The sequence below is a fragment of the Coccinella septempunctata genome, chromosome 1, assembly GCF_907165205.1.
Source record: "Coccinella septempunctata chromosome 1, icCocSept1.1, whole genome shotgun sequence".
NCBI lineage: Eukaryota > Metazoa > Arthropoda > Insecta > Coleoptera > Coccinellidae > Coccinella > Coccinella septempunctata.
This window is the reverse complement of record NC_058189.1, coordinates 314,598-327,168: the sequence shown is the minus strand read 5'-3', so window position 1 is coordinate 327,168 and position 12,571 is coordinate 314,598. Positions and strand designations below refer to the sequence as shown.

At 33.3% G+C, this 12,571-nt stretch overlaps 1 protein-coding gene across 2 annotated transcripts; it reads left to right on the top strand.

Moving 5' to 3' along the window:
- Window positions 1–870: 870 nt before the first annotated feature.
- Window positions 871–12,267, top strand: LOC123313126 (serine/threonine-protein kinase PRP4 homolog). 2 transcript variants are annotated; one of them, XR_006537723.1, is made up of 8 exons: window positions 871–2,185; window positions 2,250–2,555; window positions 4,522–4,754; window positions 5,007–5,275; window positions 7,603–7,979; window positions 10,965–11,184; window positions 11,841–11,951; window positions 12,009–12,267. XR_006537723.1 is itself a non-coding variant. In XM_044897855.1 (6 exons), exons 1-6 carry the CDS (start codon window positions 1,028–1,030, stop codon window positions 11,166–11,168), a joined length of 2,547 nt encoding a protein of 848 aa, XP_044753790.1. In that variant the 5' UTR covers window positions 871–1,027; the 3' UTR covers window positions 11,169–11,346. The 2 variants fall into 2 exon arrangements, 1 of the variants encoding a protein (XP_044753790.1); XM_044897855.1 differs by lacking the exons at window positions 11,841–11,951; window positions 12,009–12,267 and having other exon boundaries at window positions 10,965–11,346.
- Window positions 12,268–12,571: the final 304 nt, after the last annotated feature.

The following is a 12,571-nucleotide window of genomic DNA, read 5'->3' as shown; positions in this document are numbered from 1 at the left end:
AGTTGCAGGAAAGCCCGTTACAATTTAATGCTCCATTAAAATTGTAATAGTTCTATTATTACCTGAAAAAATTACAGTTTTAAATTTCAATGTGGCTTCAAATTTTGATGGACGTTCCACATTCCTGCATTTGGGCATGTGGCGTTATTATGACTGTACCTAATAAACGGGTTTTTCAATGACTAAAATTTTATTCCTTTCAGTAATATGCTGAAAAAAGCATGATATGTGTATTGGCCCCTGAGGTTAGGGACTCCCAAACGCTGACCAGCAAACTTCATATTAAATATTTTGAATTTTTTTCTAGATGGTCCAGTAGGGTCAATACAATTTTTGCAATAAAACTTCGTTTTCTCTATATCATAGTTTTGATTGATTTTGAATTCATTTTCCTTTGTGATTTATACACTGCTCACTGAATGACATCTAAAGCTTCACAAAAATGCGATATCCATTTGGACGACGCACGTGGAGCTTCATCAGAGACGAAAGCAAAGTCGAAAATTTATAGAAATGAATTGTTCAAGTGCAAGGCTAAAGATAATGCATAATTCAGCCGCTAGAACAGAAAGTAATGTCAATGTAATCTTAACATTTGAATCCGTAAATTCAAACCAGAAATGCAACTTTGAAGCATTACATTCTTGCAACCGCTAAATCATAAATCTACGATCTTGAAAACGAAACAATCTACCTAACCTATTCAGTTTGTAAATTTTCCACCAGGTGGCTTATAGATGAATTCTCATTTTGAAGGTGCCAACAAAAGAAGAAGATGAAACCATAGAAGTGTGGAATATAGAATCGAAAAATAATTTGCAGGTTAGAAAAACGAAAGACATCATCAAATCAAAGCTTTATGAAAAATATTAGGTCTTGAAGCTTGAAGTTTCTAAAAGCTTTGGTACTTATAATAAATATTTATGGTTCATATCTGCCTCCTCTTGAACGAATTAATTTGAACTTTTGTTTACCAATATCCTAACTCATCATTGTACTTTTTTGATGAGGATATAGTTATATTGATATGCTAGACATGGAAGAAACTACTAAGAAAAAACATAAGAAAGAGCATAAGCACAAACACAAAAAGCATAGTTCAGAAAAGTCCGACGCCAGTAAAAAACATAAAAAGCATAAGAAGCACAAGACCAAGCATAATGACTCTAAAAGTAAAAGTGATACTAGTACTGCAAATGAAAGATATACCCCTGAAATTTCCCCAAGGAAGTCTCTGGATGACAAAGTTGAGAAAGAGGATTGCGTTATTGAAGAAATTCCTAAAATCGAATTAGATCCTATTGATGTTGTTAAAGATTTATCATGCGGATTGGTGGAAACACATTCACTTGAAATAATATCATCGGAAAGCGATGAATTGCCTGAAGTTGATTGTGACAGTGACGCTATAAATGTGGATGTAATCGAAGCTGATATGGATTTAGAAGAATTGATGAAACAAAAGGAGCTTCTTCAATTAGAAATTGCTAGAGCTGAACTGGAGAATAATGGAGGTAAAAAGGAAACTAAAATGGTTATAGATGAAGTCATTCTTTTAGACGATTCAAGCAATGAAGCCCCAATAGTTTTTGGTTCTAAAAAAAGGGAACGGTCTAATGGTAATGAAAATAGAAGAGAAACGAAAGTTCCTAAGTTAAAGTTGGATAATAAAAGAAAAGAACGTTCATCTAGTAGAGACAGAGCAAATAAGCACAAAACATATAGGGAAAGATTAAATAGAGAAGATAGAAAAATAGATTTAGATAGATCGAGAGAAAGGAGAAGTGAAGATAGACAGAGAAGGGTAATGGATTCCAGATCATCCGATAGATATTCTAGGGAACGTTCCTATGCTCAAGAACATGATCATCACAGATATGAAGATCATCGGATGAGAAATAGGAGGCTAGATGATCTTAGATATTCACGGGATAGATCAAGGGGTAATAATTATAATTCCAATTCCAAAAACGGGTATGATAAATCCAGAGATAGATATGACAAGCATCATCGTTCACATAAATCAGAGAAACAAGATAAGTTCAAAGATTCTTTGAGTGAAGGGATGAAAAATAAGCAGAGTGAAAGTAGTGACTCTGAAATTAATGTCGATTTCAATGAAGAGGAGGAAGATGAAGAGCAAATTATTGAGAAAAGAAGAAAACAGAGAGAGGAACTTTTAAAAGTAAGTATTTAAAGCTATCACGATAAATTTTAAAAGAGGAACATTGATATCTGTTTTATTCTAGAGACTTGAAGGTAACACACAATCAAATGAAGATTCTAACACGAATATATCGGAACCGTCATCACCAAAGCCGCAATTGAAAGAGAATTCTTGTTTGGCTCAAACCGATAAAGCGGAATCGGAGGATGAAAATTGTAAATCCAAAGAAGAAGGAAAGCAAATTAGTATTCACAGTGAAGAATCACTCACGCCTCCTCTGCTGCCAAATATGAAAGTTAAAATTGTGGAAAAGAAAGATGTGAAAACTATAAAACCACAAAATAACTGGGATATGTTTGCTGAGCAGGATAGCTATAAAGCAAATTCGGTAAGTACCAGAAGTTCATGTTATTAGTACAGGACCTTTATAAATGATTAGGGTGTTGAAATATTCTCAGTTTCACAAACTTTCATTAAGAATTATTGGGAATATAATAATTAAATGGTTTGACAAATAATTCGAAGCCTGCTGTAATGTTGCAATAATTTATAAGGAACCCAGACTTTGTATTTGTATGATTTGGTTAATTATGTTTAAAATGGAGGTTTTATTGAACAATTTTTTGTTTAACGGACTATTACCTATGATGCAGAAAAATTGCATTTTTCAACAGTTCCTAACAATTCTCTACTAAATCTCAACTCTACAGAAAATATATGATTTCTATTTTGGTTTCAATTTCAGCTGAGGAATGATTTAATTATGAAGAAATTAACTTTTTTTCTGTAATTTCATTAATCTCAGATTCACATCGGTCATTTTTACTGTGGGTGAAGTGTTTTTCGAAATGAAGAGATTTTTGTTGTTGTTAAACAGATTTTCATTTGAAGTCGGCAAAAGAATTTATTATTTTCCGCAATTTTCCCACAGTAAACTATAATCAATAGTGAAAGAAGTCAAAAAGAAAAAATAAAACTCAAAATGTAAATTTTCCATTTTTTCTAAATTTTCCACGGCAAGATTGCCTGTAGGTTAATCTTTATATCGTTCTCAAAGCCTACTTTTGGGTAACAAATAACTGGCTGATGAAAGCAGATTTTTCTTCAGAAAATGATGCCATATGGCAATATTGACTGAAAATTTGAAAAATATATTACTTTGTGTATATCTTGATCAACTATATAGACTTGGAAAGTTATAGATGTTTGAGTTGAGCTTTTTTCTTATACGGGGTGAGTCTTTGACTGGTACTTACAAATATTTTAACAGTAGATTCTTGAGGTCAAAAGAAACACTTTTTTCCCATACTTTTTTTTTCGATTCTTCCCTGATAAAAAGATGTCGCCATTTTGAGTTTTCCTAATGAGCTATGCCACCCCCGGAGAAATAAAATTCCCTTCATAATAACAAGCTAAATCTATGGCACTACACATCTTTGGTTCTTCCAAACAATTCAAACAGAGTTGCATTCAGCCAAAATGGCCTATTTTTTTCTCCATTTTTTGTTTTTGGATTTCAAATTACTCGATAATGGCGCATTATTCGAGGAAATATGAAGCATACATACTTTTATTTTACAAAATATTCAAGTATTCATTCGATAGCCAACTTAGTTTCAAGAGTTGGTTTCTTTGAATTTTTGGTATTTTAATGATACGTAATGGTCATAATGAGAAGACTAAGTGACAAGGGTGATATCTTGTGTTTGAAAAAGATCCATTGAATAAATGAAAAACCATATTCCGAAATTCATTTCATAGTATAAAACCGTTTATTAGATAGAACCGAAAATAACATTATTTTATGGTTTTTCAACAGTCTGTATAATTGAAATCGAGCCGATTCGGAAAAAATGGTTAAAGAAAAAAGTGTGTCTTTTAACCTCAAGAATCTACCCTCAAAATATTTGTACGAGTCAAAGACTCACCCTGTATAATTGTTCAAATGGTCTTTCTTCGCACGTGATACAGCCATATAATATTTTCTCTTCACTTCAGAATATATGTTGGTTTAAATTCAGGCTTTACATTAGAAATGAAAAAGAGGTTATCTAGTTGTTTTTTCAAAAGGAGTATATTCTCTGTAAGTGGAAATCTTCTGGTTCTTGTGTTAACCTTCACCCTCATTTTGGGGAAGCATTGATAATAAATGTACCTATTCGAGAATTTTCCCCAGGCTGAGTTCACATCATCTGTATCTGCGAGAAAATCATTCCAATTTTCACCTTGAATCTTATTGACGAAAATTTCAGCTCTATTGTTGTTAAATATTCTTTTTTCATTATAAATATCTCTTTCATATAAGTGTTTAGTGTTTCAAAGAGATGAAATTATCGATACTGTATATTTTTCAGTCACCTAGTACCATAATTTCGAAAGGTTCTGGTGCGGAAAATCCCGCATTAACAGATAATTGGGACGATGCTGAAGGTTACTATAGAGTCAGAATCGGTGAAATTTTGGATAATCGCTACATGGTATATGGCTATACTGGTCAGGGAGTATTCAGTAATGTTATCAGAGCTAGAGATCAAGCAAGGAGCAATCAGGATGTTGCAGTTAAAATTATAAGGAATAATGAGATTATGTGAGTATGAAGAAAGCAGTCATTGTCTAGTATTTAAGTGATTTTATAGGTATAAGAATTATGAACTACTCAGCAAAAAAAGTCTACAGTTTTGTTAGCATTTTTAAATTGGGTAATTTCTGACTTTCTTACACTGCCTCCGAAGTTTAACATATTCAATAATATAATACTTCATTTCTTATTCCTTTTGTACAGTTCATCTGCCCTTTCAATATCTTTGAAAAATCTATAATTTGAAATGAATTCTCGCAGGCACAAAACCGGATTGAAAGAACTCGAGATTCTGAAGAAATTGAACGATGCAGATCCGGAAGATAAACTGCACTGTTTGAGACTCATCAGACACTTCTTCCACAAACAACATCTATGTATGGTTTTCGAACCTCTGGCCATGAATCTTAGGGAGGTTCTCAAGAAATATGGAAAAGATGTTGGCTTACATGTGAAAGCGGTGCGTAGTTACACCCAGCAGTTGCTGTTGGCCTTGAAGCTGCTGAAGAAAACCGGTATCTTGCATGCAGGTAGGTGTCATTCGTCCTGACTTTGTCCTATCAGAATCTGCGAACTGGCGGTGTGAATTTTAAATCTTTCATTTTAGTAATAAAATTGTTCAACAAGGTTTCCTGAAGTAACACAGTAAGAAAATCAAAATTGCTGGCTAGGTATAGCCATATTCCCCTGAAATTTTTTTAACTGAACTACAAATCTGGAGGTTTTAATCGCCTGAGTGGGATATACAGGGTGATGCTCATTTAACAAAAGCTCTTGAACAAATCGACCGAATGATTTAAAATTTTGAAGTTTTGTCACCTTTATTATCTCGTACTGGGAAGATTTTAGACTTTTCTTATTTTCGTGAATAGTGGATCACCCTGTTTATGGACATTATATGATTTTTTTTCTGTTTCCCTAACCACAAAGAATTAATTCAAAATAAAAATTCTAAATCTCTGCTTGGCAGTGTCATACAAGGTGATCATTAAATAAATCTTGAACTTATGGGTAAAATTATTTCAAATTTTACAGTTTTGTCACCTTTTACAACTGCACTACTTGAAATTTTTATCAAATTTGAAAAACATAACCGGACTAAAGAAGTTTGCATGAATGAAACGAATTTATTCGAGAAAACTAACAGTCAACATACTGGATGATGTAAATAATAAAAAACAGCAAATAAATTGAATGAAAAAACATTGATATAGTTTTTTCACAACTTTTCTTCCGTATTCCGTTGTGATTCAATAATTTTTTGTAGCAGTTGACCCCCACTGTTCATCTGTACTGCATAAAAAAATAATCCAACGGTGTCAGATAAGGGGATCGAGGAGGCCAAGCCACATGCCTCACAAAAACCATACATAGAGAATCATATCCGTATATTCTTCTCGAAAATATTCAAAAGGTATTTCGTAACTTTTGACCTATAGGTTGTGAAAAATTTCAACACAATATGGAATATGTACTCCTTCTGACGAAAATGATGTATTTTTTATGAAATATCTTTGAAACGTCACATTTTGGAACAACCATTTCAACCGTTTCCCAAAAAAAATTATTTAGGCCCAGTTGCAGGAAAGTCCATTAAGATTTGATGCCCTATCAAAATTAAAAACTGTCATTTTTGAAGGGGAAAATGGAGGATTAAGATTTTAATGAAGTATTAAATTTTAATGGACATTCCTGCAACTGGACGTTAAAGTACCTACTTAAAAATGATGGGTATTTAAAATTTGAAGCGTTTCGTTTTTATTGCACATGTTGGCAACATGGACTGAAATATGCGTTAAAAGACAACAAATACACTATCTTGATGAGATAGACAAAGATCTAGGCTGTCTATGAAGTCTGCGACGAACGAGGAAGGTCGTAAAATTTTATGGGATTTTTATAGCTCGTTGCTGTTCAGGCTCGCCAGTGATTACGCGCCTTATGATGGTTGTAAATGAACAGCTGTTATTTTATAAACAAGCCATCATTTTCTAGTAGGCGCTGTTGCCAAATAGTAAACTAGAAACGAAGCGATTTAAATTTTAAAACCTCATATTTGAAGAACGATTTTGAATAGTTTCCGCGGTGCATTTGAAAAATTCATGAATGAAACTCATAATAATTCAGTTCAATCTTTCATATGCTGTGATAACCCAAATTGAGGAGAATTCCCCATTATTTTGTTTTCTCAATTTGAAGGAAACTTCAAGAAAGGCAGTTGTAAAGGGTGACAAAACTGCAAAATTCTAAATAATTCTAACAATGAAGTTTCACTCATAAGGGAATGTTTATTGATCACCCTGTATAACAGTGTCAAGCAGTTTTGAATCAGTTCTTTGTGGTTACGAAAAGGAAAAAAATCATAACGTCCACGTACAGGGTGATCCAATATTCACGAAAATAGAAAAATTCCAAAATTGTCAGAGTACGTATCTGATTTATTCAGTTTCAGAAATTCGATTAATTTGAGAAAGCACCCTGTATATCAGAAACCGAGTACCTAAGACACACATATGAGGAGTTTTTGATCTCAGCTCAATGCCCTCTATTCATGGTTCGTTTGTCCGTTTAATCGTGAAACACCCTGTAGATCCCTAAAAAATAAACGTCAAGAGCTTTTGTTGTAAGATTCTTGGATAGTGTGGTCTAGAAATAACCATAAGGAGATATACTCACTGCAATTTGTACTTTAAGTCTCAGGATGAAAATCGAGAACAAAAACTGAAAACTTTTCAGTTCACATCCTTAACATTTCAAGTACATATCTAAACTACCTTAGAAAACTTGTAGGGTAAAGATTATGCCTTCAATGCCCGCAATGAAAGCTGATTATACTGATTATGAATGTTTATTTCAGATATTAAACCCGATAATATTCTGGTAAACGACAGCAAGTTGGTCTTGAAATTGTGCGACTTTGGTTCAGCCTCTTACGTGAATGATAACGACATCACTCCGTATCTTGTATCGAGATTTTATAGGGCTCCAGAGATAATCTTAGGAATACCCTATGATTATGCCATTGATATGTGGTCCGCCGCGTGCACCATCTACGAACTGTACACCGGGAAGATATTATTTTCCGGTAAATCCAACAATCAGATGCTGAAATTTTTCATGGACGTTAAAGGAAAGTTTCCCAACAAAGTTATAAGGAAAGGGGCGTTCAAAGATCAGCATTTCGATTCAAACTGTAACTTCCTCTACCATGAAATCGATAAGGTCACTGAGCGGGTAAGTGTATTTGAGTTATTCCCTTTTAATTTCCTTCTTAAGCAAATAATTAACAATTCATTATTCTCTACATTTGTCTATGTCTGCATCGAACAAATAATTAGGAAATTTGCTTCAAATATTTTCGACAAATTTTGTTCACGTTCATCACTGCTAACCGCTATAATCTCAAAATTTTAAAACGAGTATTTTGATGATTCTCAGAAAATCGTTTATTATGTGTGTGAAGTTGGCTCAGCACTTTTCGATTTTCGAAAAGAAAATTTGTGCTAGGTTTGTGCTGCTTTGTGCCGTGGAGATTTTTTTTAAATTCCATACGGTTCTTGAGATATTCCACAAAATGTATGAATGTTTGTTTTTCAAACGAAAACATATGGAAAAAATTGTGCTACTCGTGTACTAACTTTTGCCGTTGAAATTTTCACGAAAATTTTGAAATTTTCTTTTTTCGATTTTGGGAAAAAAGCACAGCACTATCGTGTTTTTTTGTTGAAAAGTTTTTATATAGTTGTGCAACATTTGTGATGACTTGTGCCGTTGAAATTTTCAGAAAAAGCTCCCAACTTTTTGTTCAAATGATGGATATAAGAAAAAATCAGTAGATTGTTTGAAAATCAGTGTACATGGCAACAGGCCTAATATTCATACACAACATATGACTCTTCAAAATTTGCAGTGTCATAAATATCAGAATAACAATGTTGCCAGAATTCAACTTTCAGATGAGAAATCTCTCTTAGATTTAGCTCTCTATGTAGCTTGGATAGCTGATGACTAAGGAAGTTTGTTGTACACTGAAAGTGCCAAAATAGTCCAAATATTGATGTGGCCGATACTTGATGAAAATCCATAAATGAACTTAGAACAGATTATACGATTTTCACAAAATGAGTTTTTAGACCACTAGACGACACAGAAACAATAACTATCATCGGCTATCCAAGCTGTAGTTCATTGAGCTCAATTTACGAGAGATTTCTCTTCCAAAAGTTGAATTCTGACAACATTGTTATTCTGATAATTTATGACACTATGCAAGTTTTGACATATGACATATTGACATATGACATTGACATATGTTGTGTGTGAAGGGTTGCCATACTCAACGGCCTGAATATTAGGCCTGTTGCCATGTACAGGATGGGCAAATTTCGATGTTTTAGCACTACAGCTTTCAAACCAGAGGAGATAGACAAAATCTGATACCCCATTCTCGTTCTCTTTTTCTGAGAAACTAACAAGAGTAGTAGTCATTTTTGTCCACCTTCTTTTGTTTTCAAGTTATAAGCGAAAATTGGAAAAATTGCGATTTCGAAATAAATTTATATCTCCGCTAATACTGATGATAGAGCTCTGAAATGAAAACACAAATGGTGCACAACTACATAAAAAAATTTTCAACAAAAAAACAGTGCTGGGATTTCTCCCAAAATCGAAAAAAAAATTTTTTTTTTCGTGAAAATTTCAGCGACACAAGTAAGTACACCTGTAGCACAATTTTTGCCATGTTTTCATTGAGGGCTGGGTTTTTTTCGATTTCGCAATTTCCCGAAAAATTCGTCAAATTTTTGAAAGAATATTTAGGTACGGCACAAGTCAGCACAAATTATTTCACTCATTTTTTAGGAACAGAAAACAAAAGTGCTGGGCTTAATTTTTTCTTCATTTCAAATTTTCCGAGAAATAAGAGTAAATTTCGCAAAAATTCCAACGACACAACTCGGTACATACACACAATTTATTTCAGCCATAAAAACTCAATTTTTCTAAAATTGCTGGACCATTCCATACATTTTGTGGAATATCTTGGGAACCGTGTGAAATTAAAAAAAAATTCAATGGCTCAAAGTAGCCAAACCTGGCACAATTTTTTTTTTCAAATCGAAAAATGCTGGGCCAACTTTACACACAATGTTTTTTTTTTCTCAATGAGATTTTCCTAAATTTGAGAATACAGGGTGTCTGTAAACAAATGCGACGTACTTAGAGAGATGATTCCTTGATGAAAATGAGCAGGGGTAGTTCCTATAAATTTTTTTCGAAATCGATCTCTCTTCCACGGTACAGTCGATGACGAGTTGACAGCTTTTAATTTTTTTTTACGGGTTCTAAAAAACACTGAGTCATAAAACTATACATAATATGAAGCACTAAGTAGATGTTACTCACACAATTTTTTTATATTCCATAACCTTATTATTAGGGGTTGAAAATAACAACCCCTTATGATTTTCCTTCAAAAATTGTTTTCGTAGGATGGATTTCCGAAAAATAAAATTCTCTTATGGTTTCCCATTCAATTCTGGAGAAAAAAAGTCTCTTGCAGAATTTCGATACTTTTCTCGGAATAAATGAAAACTTACAAGCAGTATACGTAGATCTATGAGGCAGAGAGTTGATGCATGTATTTTAGCGGAAGGTAGTCATTCTATGGAACTTATAGGATAAAATAGAATGAACAATGATCAGAACTGCTTGTAAGTTTTTATTTATTCCGAGAAAAGTATCGACTGTATCGAAATCGACACTTTTTTCTCCATAATTGAATAGGAAACCATTAGAGAATTTTATTTTTCGAAAATCTATCCTACGAAAACAATTTTTTGAGGAAAATCATAACGGGTTGTTATTTTCAACCCCTAATAATAAAGTTATGAGATCTAAAAAAATTGTGTGAGTAACATCTACTTAGTGCATCATATTATGTATAGTTTTATGATTCAGTGTTTTTTAGAACCCGTAAAAAAAATTAAAAACTGTCAACTCGTCATCGCCTTCCAAAGGCTGTATCTTGGATGAGAGGTCGATTTCGAAAAAAATTTATAGGAACTACCCCTGCTTATTTTCATCAAGGAATCATCTCCCTAAGTCCTTCATTCATATTTAGTTTGAAGTATGTTTAAGTATAAAAAGCTTTTTGCATACGTCACCTCCAACATTCAACACTATTTGTATGTAAAACTCCAATTTATCATTACTTTGTAGGAAAAAATAGTAGTTCTGTCGGTAAACAAAGTAACAAGAGACCTACAGTCCGAGCTAGTAGGTAGCCAAGTTCTGCCCGCCGACCAACTACGAAAAGTAACCCAGCTAAAGGATCTACTGGAGAAAGCACTGGCCATAGATCCGGTAAAAAGAATAAGCCTAAACAATGCTCTCACTCATCCGTTTATCCAGGACAAGATCTGAAATCAGGTTTGGAGAGGTAAACCAATGAGAAGACTACAAATAATAAAATTCAGTTCTGTAAAATATTGATTCCATAAGATTTCTTCATTTATTTGAATTTGAGTTGTAGTGAATGGGGTAATTCATTTACATTTGTATAAAGAGTTTTAGAGCAAAATAAAAGTATATCCAAAATGCAGTTGCAGTATTGTTGAATGTCGATTTAATAATTTATTCATTTTGATTGGTTACGATCTATAAGTTATTCTATGTTAATATTATAAATTTAAATTTTTATCTCAAAATTTTTATTCACCACTTTATTCTGTACAGAAGATGTTTCTCAATAAAATACACCTAAAAAAACTTGGTATCTAAAAAAAAAAAATAAGTATTCAAAAGAACATCTCTTTCTTTCTGTACTCTAGAGGTGCAATTAAAAAATCTTATGCCCGTTTGCAACAACGAATTTAAGGCTGGTTTAAAGTTAAGTCGTACTTATTTCAGTGATTTCAAGCAATGGAAATTGGCGAAATAAGTAAGCCTTAACTTTAAGCCTGCTTCGGGTTCAAACAGGCATTAGAGACATAAATTTTGAGTGGATCAAAATGTGCTAGATCGTGATATTTCATTTTCAGGTTGGATATTATCGAAGAGTAAATAGCATTACAGAAACATTTGATTTCTTTTCAGAATGAGTTTCACTTGGCGCGAATGCCCATGGGGACTTTGAAAATCGTTGAGAGACCTCCGAATTTCGATAGAATTTGAAGAGGTCCCGAAAGGGAAGTACTTTTCAAGACAGTAAGTATAGATTTGGCAACGTCGAACCGTGAAATTATGAATTTTTGATTTTTCCAGGAGGAGATAAATTGAATTCGGTAATAGGAAGTTTGAAATCAGGAAAAATTGTAAGCAAAACGATTTTGAAAGTGTTTTTCTCATTTTAGTGTTTCACGAAAATATTTAGCTGAATTATTGGAAAATGTTCAGTGAAAATATGGGAATTTAATCTATATGGACAAGAACTCAGTGAAGGTAATGTTTTTACTTGAGAACTGTTACAAAATTTATCCAATGATGATGACTGCTTTTCGGTCAGGTACGGGGATTTGATGCACTGGAGCTTCACGCTCGCGCTGTCACGGGGAAACGTCAAAACTAAACTGTCAAATTAAACTAACCTCACCTAAAACAATTTTCAAGCGAGTAACTGGTTACTATTGGTATTTACCAACTATATTCAAGCGCGTTTGGTCTTTGTGGGTTATAATCTCATGACGTCATGAACTAGCCCTTCAACTTCATCGTTTTGAAACGCAGATGACCTCAGGATACCATATTGGAAGCTGTAAAGGGACATAATCAAGGTCAATTACCGGTTATTCGCTTGAAATCGATTTAAATTTCCCAGTAAATATGAC